The sequence below is a fragment of the Penaeus vannamei genome, chromosome 3 (genome assembly GCF_042767895.1).
Source record: "Penaeus vannamei isolate JL-2024 chromosome 3, ASM4276789v1, whole genome shotgun sequence".
NCBI lineage: Eukaryota > Metazoa > Arthropoda > Malacostraca > Decapoda > Penaeidae > Penaeus > Penaeus vannamei.
In genome coordinates this window covers 29,085,450-29,101,487 of record NC_091551.1, presented here as the reverse complement: position 1 = coordinate 29,101,487, position 16,038 = coordinate 29,085,450, and the positions used below count along the sequence as shown (strand labels likewise).

At 36.5% G+C, this 16,038-nt stretch overlaps 3 protein-coding genes across 13 annotated transcripts in view; 1 reads left to right on the top strand and 2 right to left on the bottom strand.

Annotated features, from left to right (window-relative positions):
* LOC113816842 (uncharacterized) overlaps window positions 1-3,424 on the bottom strand; it is a 33,817-nt gene extending 30,393 nt beyond the window's left edge. Inside the window, exons 1-2 of one of the 2 annotated variants that reach the window (XR_011399855.1) lie at window positions 2,157-3,424; window positions 1,236-1,412 (exon numbers count right to left, since the gene is read on the bottom strand). The gene's annotated coding sequence lies outside the window, so the exon portion shown is untranslated. Of the gene's footprint in view, window positions 1-1,235; window positions 1,413-2,156 lie in introns of those variants that run through there. The other variant, XM_070144092.1, reaches the window with a different exon arrangement.
* LOC113816841 (E3 ubiquitin-protein ligase TM129) overlaps window positions 1-4,379 on the top strand; it is a gene marked incomplete in the record, with an annotated part of 31,898 nt that extends 27,519 nt beyond the window's left edge. Inside the window, 3 exon segments of the mRNA XM_070144081.1 lie at window positions 560-702; window positions 1,197-1,213; window positions 3,650-4,379. Coding sequence (XP_070000182.1) covers window positions 560-702; window positions 1,197-1,213; window positions 3,650-3,741 — 252 coding nt within the window.
* Window positions 4,380-10,703: 6,324 nt separating this feature from the next.
* Window positions 10,704-16,038, bottom strand: part of LOC113816831 (cytosolic Fe-S cluster assembly factor NUBP2) — a 6,278-nt gene continuing 943 nt past the window's right edge. For 3 of the 10 annotated variants that reach the window (XM_070144015.1, XM_070144039.1, XM_070144045.1), the window contains exons 2-8: window positions 14,894-14,957; window positions 14,617-14,709; window positions 14,283-14,442; window positions 13,306-13,468; window positions 12,055-12,199; window positions 11,681-11,778; window positions 10,704-11,218 (exon numbers count right to left, since the gene is read on the bottom strand). In XM_070144015.1, coding sequence (XP_070000116.1) covers window positions 11,012-11,218; window positions 11,681-11,778; window positions 12,055-12,199; window positions 13,306-13,468; window positions 14,283-14,442; window positions 14,617-14,709; window positions 14,894-14,957 — 930 coding nt within the window. In that variant the 3' untranslated portion in view covers window positions 10,704-11,011. The remainder of the gene's footprint in view (window positions 11,219-11,680; window positions 11,779-12,054; window positions 12,200-13,305; window positions 13,469-14,282; window positions 14,443-14,616; window positions 14,710-14,893; window positions 14,958-16,038) is intronic. The other 7 variants (XM_070144029.1, XM_070144056.1, XM_070144064.1 and 4 more) reach the window with 4 other exon arrangements.

Below are 16,038 nucleotides of genomic sequence, written 5' to 3'. Positions count from 1 at the left end.
GGGCTGGTAAAAAGGGTCTGTAACATGCTTACCCCGTGGCAGCTGGAAGGCAATTCAGCCACCGCGATAAGCATGCAGTTCCAAGAAAACATCTGAGTTAACTAGAAATAGTTAACATAGGCCGGGACACTCCAGAGAAAGGCCCGGGCGAATCATGTCTTCGCAAATCTAACTGAACTGAACTGACTTGACCAGGGCTCTTGGCCCTGACCAGACTTTCCCCTGGGGAGTCTCCCCACACGCGCGTTACAGCTCGGCGCGCCCCTGGGCTCCCTTTGCCCACAACTGCACCAGTACGAGAGACAGCCCACGCCACGCTACCGGACCTCTACAGAATGAACATTCAAACCAGAACTGTGCCTCCATAACCCACCAAAATCAGGGCAAAACAAAATCCTGACACTCTCTTTCTCTCTCTCTCTCACACACACACACACACAAAATAGTTTGTGTAAATAAATACAAGATACAAAAGTAAGCACAGGCATATACATTTAGTACAGATAAATGCATACACACATACAGATAAATTTATTTGTTCATTTATATTTGTCTAAAGGAACAGGATATGTGCATTGGCTGCATGGCAGTAAAAGCAGATGTAAAGCTTCAGCGACGATGTGGCACAACAAATGCAGGGGAAGGAGGTTGTGTTACATGCTATTGCCGACCAATGTGGTGTTTAACATGTTTAGGCAAATGGTAAGTAACTGTCTTTTTTATCTAGAATATATTTTATTTTCTGACTGACACAAACAAACACAGTAATGGAGGGGGGGGGGGTCAAGACCATACTCTTTGACCTTGACTTCATGGTACCTGATTCATTTCTTGTTCTTGTGGTCCTTCAGCTAGAAGATAATCTTGTAAAAATTGCTTTAGTGTGTCCATTTCAGTTATTTGCTCCTTCTAAAGAGGAATCGTGAGGAGTTTGAAATGTTACATTCAGTTTCTTTTCTTATTTTCAATAATTATATTTTTACAGATATATAAATATCTCATGAATGGGTATGCTGTTAGTTACAGGATGTACATGTTATTTTATTCATTTGTATGCTCTCTTGACCTTATTTGGATTTTTTTAAAGCCTACCAAAGAAGATATTGAAAACATAAATTCTGAATAAAAAAAATTGTTTGTGCAAAATAGTGACAGTTGTTGAATTTTAAAACTTTTGTTATCTTACGTCTTTTCAGTTGGAGTCAGTGGACAGGTAATAAAAATAAAATCAGAAATGTATGTGTGGGATACTATATTCAAATTGACATCTGTACTGCCTCCAGTAAAACACTAGCAGTCAGTTAAACCTTTATTGTCATGTTCACAAGCTGGTAGGTATGAGCAGTGTATCCAACTTGCAAGATGACAACATACACGTACGCGTGAGTGTGCACGTGATGTGAGGTGAAAAGCTGTAAGAAAATAAATCTTCACAGTTTTGGAAATAAAAAGTTGTACACAAATAAAGTAAATGAATCATACAAATATCAAATAATATTAATACAATATGAGATAGAAATATTAAGAACAAATCGGTAATTGTTGAAGACCGCGACGCACCCTCGCATAGACTAAGTCGAAAAAAATGATGTTTTTCTGCATGAAATTCTATGATTTCATCGATTTTCGGCGTTGTTTCTTTTGCGAATGAATCGTTCAGGAGATCGAGTACCATTTCTTCATCGACGATCTTGATTTGATAGTCCCGTTAGCAGGGGAGGGCATGAAGTATATCAGGGAAATTATGGGGTAAAACAAGCTTAAATAAGAAGAATAACGATCAAAAATGCATAAAACTAGCACAAAAAGCGCTTAAAATCGGCCAATGAAACTCTACGGATGTAACCGCCATCTTTGAAAGTTTACGGACTGACGCGAAATAAATCAAAAACTCCACGGGAACCCAACCCACATTTCGGCAAAAAAATCTACGGGAATTCACACGTTCCAACCCCCAAAAACGTATTGACCAATAAACCAGCCAACCTAATATATCAATATAAATTGCCGTGACTAAGCGTGCCCTTCGGGCACTGCCCGAGGGGAGGGTTGATGGGGGGCAAGCCCCCCAACACCCCCCAGGACACATCCTCTCCACCACGGTATGTACGGCAAGACAGAGCTGCTTTCACACCGTAAAATAATAAACCAAATACCTTTATATCAGGAAACGTGAAACTTTCGTTTCTTTGTACTGTTGGGATTGCTTCGATTTTAATCACCTTTTTCGTCCTTTGGAGCTCTTGATGGGCTCAGATATAAAACTGGGATGGTTACTGAAGTCGAATTATTCTTCGATGCCACTGTAAAGGTCTTAAAAAAAAACCAGAATCAACACAACACTGGAAACGCAACATTTCTCACCGGCTTTCAATCTCGAAATGAGCGGGTTGGTGAGCTGTCAACCTGTGGCTGGCGCAAGAAAGTGTGAAACACTCGATGCGCAGGATTCGATATGAGGGTATAGATAAATATAAAAATATGCAATTGAAGTATAATAACATTACTAAAAGACTTTAAAGTTATAAATGCGTACCAGCAGACACAGATAATTAGCCAAATATCGTTTTGACAAGCGCGTAATGATACACAGACTAGTTCGCGAACGCAAAAATGCGTTCGTGGGTCAGTGTCGTGTTTTTCCTAGCAAGGTAAACAAGCTCATCGACTTTGAATTTGAAAGGCGGCCGCGCGTTATATTTTCGTCATTTAGCGGTGACTATAAGGCCGGTGCATCTTAAACTATACGCTATCCCCTTCTATTTTTCCCGCTCTATAAGATAGCGGTGTCCATTTTCCTCTATCTACGCGCGTCGCGGTCTTCAACCTCTACCCTTTCATTAAATGAAAAGGAAACAAAACATTATTCTTTGGTAAATAACTGAAATAAAGCTTGGTAAAAATATAAGAGTACAATAGGAATGGCACTTACTTATATCACATAATTTCAAGTTATATATCACATAAAAGACACAACTTTGTTATTAACATATGCTCTAACATCTGAACAATACATTATTAACAGTATAAATAGTTGACTTACAGTGTGGCTGGCCCAAATCTTCATAAAACAAGAATAATTTAAAAGTACGCAGCACAAGACGTCTCACGTGGCTCTCTAGAGGGGCTCCGCGGATTCACAACAATGCGTTTTTGTAGGGCGCTCGTGCAACTCTAACGTCACTGTAGCCAACATTACAAACTAAATGAAATTAAATAATCATTCTCATGTTAATACATTAAATCAAATAAATTCTTGATCTAAACTCTATATATATAATAGACAAGGAATCCTTGATTCCTTTACAACATCTCAATCTCAATGTATTATACTATGTAATTATGCATTTATGGTAAGTTGGTAAGAGTATAGCAATGTAGAATAAGACCTTGATTTGTTTTACTTTTAACGCGGGATGAAATTCACTCAAAATTTTAGAAGATGGCTTTGTGTAGATGGGGTTGCTTCTTGTCAAATTAAGAAAACTCTATGTTAATGATAAAGAAGCATATCTAATCTTCTTAATGTCTTTTTTTCTCTGGCCTGCTCTCCTTTTTGTTTTTCCTCGTTGATCTCTTTTGTATCATGAATAATCTAGAATTTCACTCACTGTTTTCATTTCTGATAATGGTTATTTCTCTTTTGTAGGTTTGCTGCTCGACAGGATCAGGACCAGCCAGAAATGTGGTTGTCTTCCAGAGCACCGTGTCCCACTTGTCGTTCAGCATTTTGCATTCTAGATGTTTGCATCATTTCAGAGAACTGATAGCATGAGTAAAGTAAAATAGTGAAATTTCTTTAAAGATGGCACACACACACACACACACACACACACACACACACACACACACACACACACACACACACACACACACACACACACACACACACACACACACACACACACACACACACACACGCACACACGCACACGCACACGCACACACAGACACACACACACACACACACACACACACACACACACATATATATATATATATATATATATATATATATATATATATATATATATATATATATATATATAATGTGAAACATTTTCTTACAAATTACTTTTCAGAGTCAAAATGGTTCATTATATATAGCTAGGGATAAACCCTTTTTCTATTTAATAATCTAATAATTCTGTTGTAATTCCTGTTGATGATCTTTTTTTCTGATGTTCAAGCTGTTTTCATGTTTTTTGTGTAAATTAATTGCATTTGATTATTATTGTTGTTTTATTTGCACGTTTGACAATATTTGTATGAAGGGAACAAAACAAAAGGGATGCTTTTGAAGACAAATGTTTGAAAATAAACTTAAGTACAATTATAAAAATGTTTTTGTTGAAATCAGATTTATATTTTTATATAAACCTAGGCGTTTTTTTGCCCTAGAAAATTTCAGTTGGAAGATATTTGCACTTTCATTATGGTGTCATGTTTGTTTAATAACAAAAATTTTGAATGGTTACTAAAAAAATTATCCGTGTCAAATTATGGAGCAGTGTAGAAAAGTCCTACAAAGGAAATGTTAAGTGTGTGTGTGTGTGTGTGTGAGCGCATATATATGCACGCGGAAATGCAGATGTGTATACCGACGGTCAGATCACATCGTACCTCTTAACCAGGTGTACAGTATATAGTATACCTTTCGGCGGGCGCGATAAGGTATACTATACACAGGTGAAACAGTTCGAGGAATGTATGCGCGCGCGCACACACACACACACACACACACACACACTCTCTCTCTCTCTCTCTCTCTCTCTCTCTCTCTCTCTCTCTCTCTCTCTCTCTCTCTCTCTCTCTCTCTCTCTCTCTCTCTCTCTCTCTCCCGATTGCAGATTCCCCATTCCCTGTTTGCCCCGAGCCGTGGTGTGGCCTACTACTACCTGTGTATAACGGGAAACCTGTTGCACGTGTGAGTGGGAGAGAGAGAGAGAGAGAAGGAGAGAGGGAGGGAGGAAAGGAAGGGTGGGAGGGAGAGGGAGGGAGGAAATGCGGGTGGGAAGGAGGGTAGGAGTGGAGGGAGAAAGGATGGGAGAAAACGAAAGGAGGGAAGGGAGGGTGGGAGTGAAGAAGGAAGGAAAAAAAGAGGGAGGGAGGATGGGAGGGAAGGAAGTCTTGGAGGCAAGGAGGAGGAAGGGACTGAGGGAAAGATGGAGGGAGGACGGGAGGAAGAAGAAAAAGAGGAAAGAGGAGATAGATAAATGGATAGATAGAGAGAAAGAGAGGAAAACAAATGATGATACAGAGAAAGCAATCGGAAAAAGAGAGAGCAAGACCCAATCTTCCCAACAGGGACCGGGTATCCTTCAACCCACATGAAACACACAAACTTGTCCCAGATGTATATCGAGTAGAATCCCAAGTACAAGGTTCATTCACTGTCACCCCCGAACGCCTAACCAGACAAGTTCCTGTATTATCATTATCATTATTTTCATTGTTATTACTATTATTATTATTATCATTATCATTTATATTATCATTATTATGTTATTGTTATTATTATCTTAATTATTGCTATTACTATTATTACTGCAGTATGCTATTATGAGTAATTTTTAAATCATATTTAACTTCACTGAAAACGAGTACGTGATAGTTTTAACGTAAGGTCATCAATACATGAGGATATATGTTATGAAAATCGTTCAGTGTAGTTAGATTTTTTTTTAAATCATGTCAATATATGTAAAGTTTCATTTGTTAGTAAAAAGTGGAGATTTGAAGGTATCTAATTTATCGCTTATTTGTTTTTTCGAGAAAAAAAACAGCGAGGAAGGCATATCTCTTTTTTCCTCCCTTCATTGCATTATTTTCTTCTCTATGAAACGTGTTAAAGCAATCTCCGCAACTTTCCTTGTGCTTTTAGCATTATCCTCATCCCCTTTCTTTCTCTGGTTTCACTGTTTCCCTCCTCATCCTCTCTTTTTTCTCCCATGTAACCATTTTTTCTTTTTGGCTCATTTTCTTCCAATTTTATAACCTCTTCCTCCATCCTCTTTTCCTCCTCTCCCTTCACCTTCGCTCCTCATCGTCGTCGCCTTCCATTTTTTTTCTCTCTCCTCCTCCACCACCTCCTCTTCTTCATTCTCTTCATCCACCTCCTCCTTTTTCCCCGTCCTCTTCCTATCCTTCATCTTACTCTTCATTTTCTTCCACCATTTCATCTCCACCTTTACCTCTACCTCCTCCTCCGAATGGGAGAGGAGTGATCGGAAATAAGGGAGGAAGATGGTTAGGAGGAGAGGGAAAGTGAAAGTGAAAGAGAGGAAGGGGAAACGAAAGAGGGGAGAAAAGGGGAAGAGAGGATATAGGAAGAGGAGAATTGATTAGCATAAAGATGAGAAGGAGGGAGGAGAGAGAAAAGATGGTTAATGGTTAATGGTTAAAATAAATGTGCTAGACATCTAAGGTCATATAGCATTATAGGAAGGTATAGTAAAGGGGGATGTCAGGTGATAGCTGCTATGTGTCAACTATCTTGAGTAGTGTTGAAAGGTTGAAGATGAGGGAAAAGGTTATGGTGGTTTAGGTAAGGGAGTTAGATCAAGTTAAGGATATTTATGCGTCTGAGGAAGGAGAACAGGTTGTCAAGGCAGAAGCTGTGGGATTCTGTAAGGATGTCTGATATGTTGGGAGGTCGGTGAAGGGAGGATAGGTGTGGAAAAGCAGAGGTACGTGCTGTATTAAAGCGTGGACAGGACAAGAGAATGTGTGGAACTGAAAGAGGGACGTTACATAAGAGGACATAAGGGCAGGTCTGAGCGTGACATTAGATAGGCGTGTGTCAGGCGAGTGTGGCCAATACGTAAGCGTGCGAGGGCCGTCTCCCAACGTCTGTTTTTGTGAAATGGAGCTGACCAAGAGGAGATTGATGGTTTTACGGTATGTAATTTATTGCTGTGGAGTCTTGACCAAAAAGATTGCCATCGGGTATACAAGGTCTTAAAGTGGGGGTAATAATCCGTAACTGGAATATGTGAGAAGCGTAGTTGAGGTGATGTGGACATTGCGGCATAGCGTGCAAGAGTATCTGCCTGTTCATTGCTAGGGATTCCAATATGGCTGGGTACCCAGCAAAATCTGACAGATTTGTGACGCGTGGATAGATAGAACAACCAGTTCTGGATCTTACAGACTATATACAGGGATTATACAGGGATTGGTCGAGTGCATAGACTTTATGAGGGTTAAAGAGTCAGTAAAATAGTAAAAGCGGAAGAGGGGGATGAGTATATGCGTCTTAAGGCAAAAAGGAGTGCATATAGTTCTGTAGTAAGGACACCAGATTCAGGAGGGAGGGTGTATTTGAAAGTGCGATTTGGGAATGTTACTGCGAATCCAGTTCCTGAGATGGATTTGGAACCATCAGTGTAAACGTGATTGCTGGAGGAATGAATGGAGACATGGTCAAGGAAATGAGTGAGAAGGGTAGAGGGGGGAATATCTGATTTTGGTGGGTCACGGAAACTGAAGAGCAAATACAGGGGTTTAGGTATAAGCCATGGAGGAATGGAATGGACAGAAAGTGGGAGAGATCGGAGGTGAGGAGAGGGGGAATGGGAGAGAAGGGTATCCATGCATACGGGGAGAGGAGTTGTTAGAGAGAAAAGGTGATAAAAGGCCTTTTTCCGGTGCCAAGAAACTGTCTAACTACACTAGAGGGTGTCGTTTTTTTCATTTGCGACAGTCTCCGGGCCGATCGCGACAGCAACGTTGCCGATGCTTCTACGCTGTCCACAGATTCGGCTCCACCCCCATTCCTATGAATTGTACTCGAGTTGACGAATCTGATTTTGTTTTTGAATTGTATCAATTAACAAATCACTGGTTTACTGATGTAACATTACGAAATAATAATAAATACAAGTTGTTAGTTATCAACATCAAATTACAAATCAAACGATGGAAAACTATTGAAATCAGTTGAAAATGCGCGGGCCCTAAGCGCCTCCCATCATACTTCTTTATTCGTCCATCGACAATGGTTTCGAAGGTCACACTTCTTTAAATATTTTGAAAATGACACTATTTATTGATTGATATCAACTACATTCAGAAGGATATATAAGTTTACGGCAGCATATTCAATTATATATACATATTAAGTAAAATGAGTATGTAAAACCTAATATAAATTTTCATAATATTCTTTTGACCATTCGAACACATTCTGTAAATAAAACGAGATACTTCCCCGTATATTATTCGTCATGGAACACTTTTGGAGGCCAGAATATTGCCCAAGATTAAAGCATAAATGATATATATAAAAAAAAAAAAACAGTAACAAGCCTTATATGACATATCGCATAAAAATGTACACATACGAAAGATAAATCTGAACCTCGCTCTTCTTAGCCGTAGCCCTATTAATTAATACGAAAGCATATAAACCTTAAACTCTATATTATTATATATGGTAGTAGTGTATATTTTTACTATATTTTTGCATATATGTATATATACATATACATACATAAATGCATAAATATGTATATGTATATATATATATATATATATATATATATATATATATATATATATATATATATATATATATATATATATATATATATATATATATATATATATATGCAAGTGTGTATACATATGTTTAAATATATATGTGTGTATACTGTATATATAGGTATGTATGTATATATACATTTCTGTATGTATATATATAATATATATGCATATATGCACACATATATACACATATATACACATATATACACACGCGCGCGCGCGTAAATACTTTCAAACTAGTACTTAGTGTAATAATATCCTCATTAACATCATCAAAGTTACTAATATTGCACCATACAGTACAGCATCAACTTTGAACTTCCCATTTTCTTCCTGTTTTAAAACGAGCAGAGGTGCTCCGCGCGCTCATCAGCCAGGTGCAGTTGCTTATATATGACTCCGCCCCCATAAATAGGGGTCATGGGAATCTGTAGTACTACACCTCTTGGCACCGGAAAAAATGCCTAAAGATGTGGAGGGTGGGAAACAAGAAAGCGTTTTCATTTATTGTTTGTTTGTTTCCCTTATGTTTCCAGGTGCTCTCTGGGTGTTTTTCTGTTATTTTCTTGTTTTCGTTTGTTTCAGCCTTCCTATTTCCCATGTCATGCTTCCCCTCCTCCGCCTCTTTCCCTACTTCTTATCTCTGGCATTTTTATCCACCTCCTCCTCCTCCTCCTCCTCCTCCTGTTATCAATGTTTTTATCCTTATCATTATTATCATTATAATTATTATCATTGATATCATGATAATAAATATTATTATTATCATTTTAATATCATTATTATTGTTGTTGTTTTCATCATCATCATCATCATTCATATTACATGAAATGTCATAAGATCAAAACACTATCATAACATTAATTACCCTCACTTTTATATTATTTAGCATTACTATTATTGGTATTATTATCATATCAATACGGTTATCAATAACTTTCTTCGGTTTATAAGCCGATGTTTGGGGGATTTCCAGAATGGATAATGGGCGAAGTAAATAAAATGTATTGGCTATTAGGACAAAATGCGTTACACGTCAAAGGTTGTATAGTGTTGTTTGGTGGTATGGTAGTGAAAAAATTATGTTTGAAAAATAAATGTGCTAGACATATAGCACTATGGTAAAGTATTGCGTCAGAAAGAGCAAAGTAGAGTTAAAGATTACGATAAAATGTGTTGGATGTCAATGGTTTGAGAGCGTTATAGGATAGTATGGTAGTGAGAAGGGTAAAGAGGGAAGGGCAAACGGAATACCCAGGCTGTTCAGGATTGACACAAAACGAGCCTTTCGTCCTTTTAGCAAGGCTCTCACACTTTAGGAAGTGGATAAAAGAATGGGATGAAGAAGAGAAGGAAAAGGAAAGAGGGAGGAGAAAAGACTATGAAATTTTAGCTGAGATGAGGGCTGAGGCCCAAGGTATGTGATCCCCAACCTTGGCTCGGTCTCTCCCTCTTAAACACCATCCCTCACAACGAGGAAAGAATTTGGGGGGTGGGGGGATTATCATTATTATTTCATTATATTCGTTTATTAAATTTACCTTCATTGTGACAAGTTCAAATGACTTGGTTGTTTTTACAATAAATATTTCTGTTACGACTCGGTTATAAAAAAAAGCATCTGCATATTGCTGTGACCATTAGTATCATCAGATTATCATAGTTTCATTATCATTATTTTTAATGGTTAAAACAAATAAATGTGCCAGATATCATAGTTTAGTGGTGAAAAGGTTTAGGAATGAGTTAATGATTAGGGTGATGTCATATGTTGAACATTATTAGAGGTAGTAAGGTAGTCAAATGGGTAGAGTGGGGATCATTGTTATTATAATTTGTATTATGATCGATATCATTATCAACCTCATTTTATTATTACTGTTATTATCATTATTACTAATATTATCATAATTATAATTATTGTTCTTATTATGTAGAGCATATATATATATATATATATATATATATATATATATATATATATATATATATATATATATATATATATATATATATATATATATATTTACATATATATTTACATATATATGCGCACATGCACATGCACATGCACATGCACACGCACACACATCCACACACATATACCAAAAAAAAAAAGAAATGCATATCAGAGATGTTGTTGATAAAGATACAAGTTTTGTTGATAGTCTTTTATACAGTACAAATAACAGTAACAAAATATATTTTTCACAATACATCACACTTTTCTTATTCAAATACACTTCAAAATAGAGGACAGGGCTCACTTGGAAGGTCCCCATCTCTTACCTACTCTGAGGTTATTTTCCGTATTTAGGAAATATATATTATATTATATATCAATATACATTTACCTTCTGTATTTTAAAAATATATATACAAATTTCTGTTTTGCAAGTATGTATACAGCATACCTCTTAGTTCCTAAGAAAAAAAAGAAAAAAAAAATCCTGCATCTCATTCTCTAGTTTTCTACAGCCTCTATAACCCTCCTTTTAATGTGGCTCATGGCCTCTGAGACACCGGAGTGAGGGTGTTCCTCTTTCATGGACAATCCCCTTTGCTGTACTGATGACATGCTAGGGTCAATAGGCAGAGAGCCTAGGAAGGGTATGCTGTATTTTTCTGCAAGGTATTTTCCAGCACCTGATGAAAATACCTGGCTCACTTCCTAAAAGAAAGAAAATAAGAAAGAAATATGAGAGGTGCTAAGGATATGGAGATAATGTATAGTCACTTTTCTCATGTTTAATCCTTATTTAGTTGTTGTTGTAACATCAGCTTTACCAGTAATGAGAAGAAGGAAGAGAAATTTGAAACAAGATGTGAGTAGGAAGAGGATTAGAAGATGTGAAGGATCATAAGAATAAAGAGGAATACGAGGAAGAGGAGGAGGAGGAGGAGACATGGAAGTAGGAAAAGAAGGGGGAGGAGGAGAAATAAGAATAAGAGTAGAAATAGGAGGAGGAGGAGAAATAAGAGAGGAAGAGGATGAAAAATAAGAGTAAGAGGAGAAATAGGAAGAGTAGGAGAAATAGGAGGAGGAGAAGAAGGAGAAGGAAAAACAGCAGCAGCAGCTATAGCAAGGAAATGGAAGAAGTAAAGGGATATTAATGTTTATTCTAAAACTCACAGAGCAACAGGGGCAGCAAAATCCAGAGAGATTTTCTATAATGCCTAAGATTGGTAATCCCATTTTCTGGCAGAATCGAATCTCTCTGCTCACCACACCTGAAACAGGAAAAAAATTTGGTATAAATCTTTCTGAGAAAAAGGATGTTGAAAGTACTACATGCATATATTTCCAATTCAACTTTCTACTTGAATTTATTGACATATTTAGAATATCACTCCCTGTTTGATCAAGCCAATACATAAAACCCCTCACTCCTAGTTCCCCTGCTCCTAGACGATACTGTTAATCATCTATCACGAATGGAGAGACCTCTACAATCTCCCCCATGCCACTTCATTCCAGACTCTGATAAATAAGAACCACACACATACCTGCTGACATCTTTTGTGGTGCTGTAATGATAACAGCCCCATCAGGCTTTGTGCTGGCCAACAGCTTGATGATAGTCAGGTGTTCGTCGCTGGTGCCGGGGGGAGTGTCAATCACCAGGTCATCTAGCCGTCCCCACAGAGTATCCTGTTGGATGAAAGGAGACTTCTGGAGGCATATTCTGTTTCTATTCTCTCAATCAACCAGGAGCTCCAATAGAAACTGTAAAATATGGATTTTTAGCAATGTGATTAGTTTTTTCTTTCTTTCTCCAATCACAGGTAAACATACTGAAAGGAATCTACAAAGGGAAGTTAAAATACATTATGTTTACAAAGTGTTCTGAAAAAATGCTATTATAGCTATGAGCTTATCTGTCACACATTTTAAAAGGGGAGTATTTACATTACAATCTAAAGTTCAGTCTCCTTTCTATAGAGAATGCAGAATGGATATCTCCACGATTCCTAATAAAGTAATCATGCTAAATATCACAAACAGGTAGACTAAATGGAAAATGCTATACATAATAAGGTTAAGAGGGATAAGACTGACAAATGCCAATAAAGATAATGGTATTCACATAACTCATTACAGAATCCCCTAAACAAAGCATCAAGACATTACTAATTTATCTAGCTACTCTATGCCACTGAGTATTTCCAAGGACATGACAAGAAATATCAAAATAAAAAAGAATACTAAACAAGAAAATTCATGCATAAAACTAAAGTGAGGGCAAAAAAGGCTCCATTATGCCATATAGGAAACATATTCAACACATCTAAACTTAGCATGGTTTCTTAACCTGGAGTCCCTGGATAAGTTATAAGGTGTCTGTGAGGATCATATAATAAACATTCATTTTTGCATAAAAAAGAGTGTTTCTTAGATTGTATATTCTACAGTATAATATTACTTTGTATACCTCAGGTATGTATGACAATCAAATCTTAATAAATAAAATACATTACACAAATTGAAGGTAAAGTTTTTATTTACGTGAACATTTCTAAAGAAGGGTGTCCACAGCTTTTATCAGATTCTTAATGGGGTCCATGACTTTAAAAAGGTTAAGAACCATTGACCTAAAGGAATTAAAACTCTATGCAACGGGTCTCCAAAGCAAAATTAACGATTCTGAATGAAGCTAATAATCAAAAACTCTCCATATCTTTATTTCTCAGTTTCCATAAAAGTCCTTCTTTTACCTTTGTTCGCACTTGATACAGAAATTTTGAACGAACACACACCTTAATCATACGCCTGATTAATGCTGTTTTGCGAGGTCCTCTCCACACCACTGCCTGAGATCCTGAGCTCAGGAGCGATCCTACTGAGAGGGTCTTAATGTTGCCTTGAGGAGACCTGCATAGGGTGTCAAGCATGTGATATCTACACAAGATCAAGCTAAATCTGCATGCATTAAAATAATGGAGGTTTGATGAAAAGATGTTAAGTATTCACAAACACTTATTATTAGAAGAAGAAGAAGAAGAAAAAAAAAAAAAAAAAAAAAAAAAAAAAAAAAAAAAGGTCTACCAGGCTCATTGCTTATTCTCAGCCTACAGAGTACAAAATCTTTTCCATAATTTCACATTATCTTTAATTAGAAAAGGGAACATAAATACATTTGTTTAGATGTCGTCAGAACAAACAATTTACATAAACACCCTAAGTATGATAAAGTCAGCATTTCATGATAAAATCCATGAGAAAAGTTTCAATAAAGACATTTATTTTATCATATAATCACAGTATCTTCTTCAGGCAGCCTGTACCCCCAACCTTTTGTATCTTCATTACCATAGCTGTCGAACCACATTCCTCTAACTTGAATATATAGACTGTAAATAATGCTGCCATGGTTATCCTGAACAAGATGGGGCCTTGTCATCCATAGAGCACTGGCTAAGCTAGATTTTTAAAAATTATACTTTCCACCAATAGGCACTGATTTTTAAAAAAGCTAAAATTTCATATGGAAAGATGTGTGGAGTCTACTTAAATACATGCACATCCATACTTCATAAATACTTCTACCTAACTTCCCTTCTGGTTAGCCAGAAACATAACATAGATATCATAAAATGTAATGTAATATGAGTGCATAATACCTATCAACACTTATCAAAAAAAATGTGAGAAAAAAAATCAAGTAGCTAATTCACTGATAATTACTTAATAAAAACAGTACTACAGGTAACAGATAACATACTACTCAACATACACAATAGGTTTCCATCCCCATTGTGAGTCCATCACTGGTTGGGCTTCGATCTTCAAGAGGGAAGGAACACTTGGCCCGCATATGTCCACATCAAGAAGCCCTACCTTTCTGCCATCGTGTGCTAGGATCTGTGCCAACATAACAGCTATGCTTGATTTTCCTGGAAGGGGAAAAAGTACAATGATGAGAATTTAGAAGTCAGCTTAATCGCTATAGTAATTGAGCATAGATCAGGTTCTAAAATTTGTGCAAGGCTTCAATATTAAATTATCTTAGAAAAAAAAAAAAAAAAAAAAAAAAACAATAAAGACCAAGCTATAAACATCATTCATACCTACACCACCTTTCCCAGACATAACCAATATTTTGTGTTTTATTGCTTTTAGCCTGGTATCAATTAACTGTTGGTCTGGATCAACCTGACTAGCTGTAATAAGGAGAGAATCTTTAATAATAATTAATAGTACAACACACTTTCACCTACATAAAAAAATCAATGCACCAGAAACATACTAAAACCCAGAGAATATCAGAATACTATATCACATATATAAACTAAAGATACTTGACCATGTTTCATACAAAACCAACTTTATTGACTTTGTTCAAACCTTCAGACAAGCAGAGCTCCTGCCCTGGGCATCCCTGACATACACTGGCTTTCCCTGCTTGCCTCTGCAAAATTATAGAGTCAGTATTAGTTTAAAGATGTCATGAACATTACAGAGTTATAGTAATGTTTTTCTCTTTGTGGGTGTGGGTATGCATGTGCGTGTGTACAAAAGCAAGACATTCATCTTAGTAACAAATAACTGACAAATTGGCAAACTGCTGAAGAAATCAATAGGTTGCCATGGACACAGTGGAAAGGCTCATCACTGTTAAGGCCAATAAATAATTGTCAAGGAAATATCATATAGCAATTTCGTAAATTAATCAAACTGCCATCCAACCAAGTTATTTTTTAATCGATATTTCAGATGCAATAAAAACAAAACTTGTAGTTGCTTTCAATGTGACTTCTTTGTATTTTTTCATCAATCAGTATGGAGTTGCCAAAGAGCCCTAGCTGTTTCTTTTACATGAAGAATATTGCAACAATCAATAGTTTATAACACAACAAATTCAACTTTCACAAATCACTGAACAGGAAATATGTATGAATAATGAAATGAATGTCTATGGCTGTAAACCAACTCTTATATATGAATATGATAAAACAACAACTAAAATTGTAAGCTGATCTTGAAATTCTATATAAAGTGGTGAGTTTTCAATGCAACACAACATAAAAGTAGGATTCGCCCTGTGCTAATGCGCAAGATATAGTTGTCGAAACAATTCAAACAGACACTGATAAATAAATAGACACAGGTTAGATATATCAAAGAGATGTAAAAATGAAGATAGAGAGGTAAACAGAGTGACAAACATACTGATAGCACATAGATCATTAAATAGATACACAGATAGATAGAAAAGGCAGACATATGGAGAGAATAGCAACATTCAGAATAATGGCTGGAGTGATCTTATTGAAGGTAATCATTCATAATTGAACCATTTAGAGACAAAGAAAAAATAATATTAAAAAAATAAAGACATTAAAAACCCTAGTTAGATTTTTAAAAATAATTCCTGTGAAATGAGTTAGGCCCACTACCACTTGCAGATCAATTTAATAAGTGATGCCTTATTAATGGTATTAAATCTGGTCCTCTTCTGAATACTTAGTTAAATGAAAGGCACAACAACT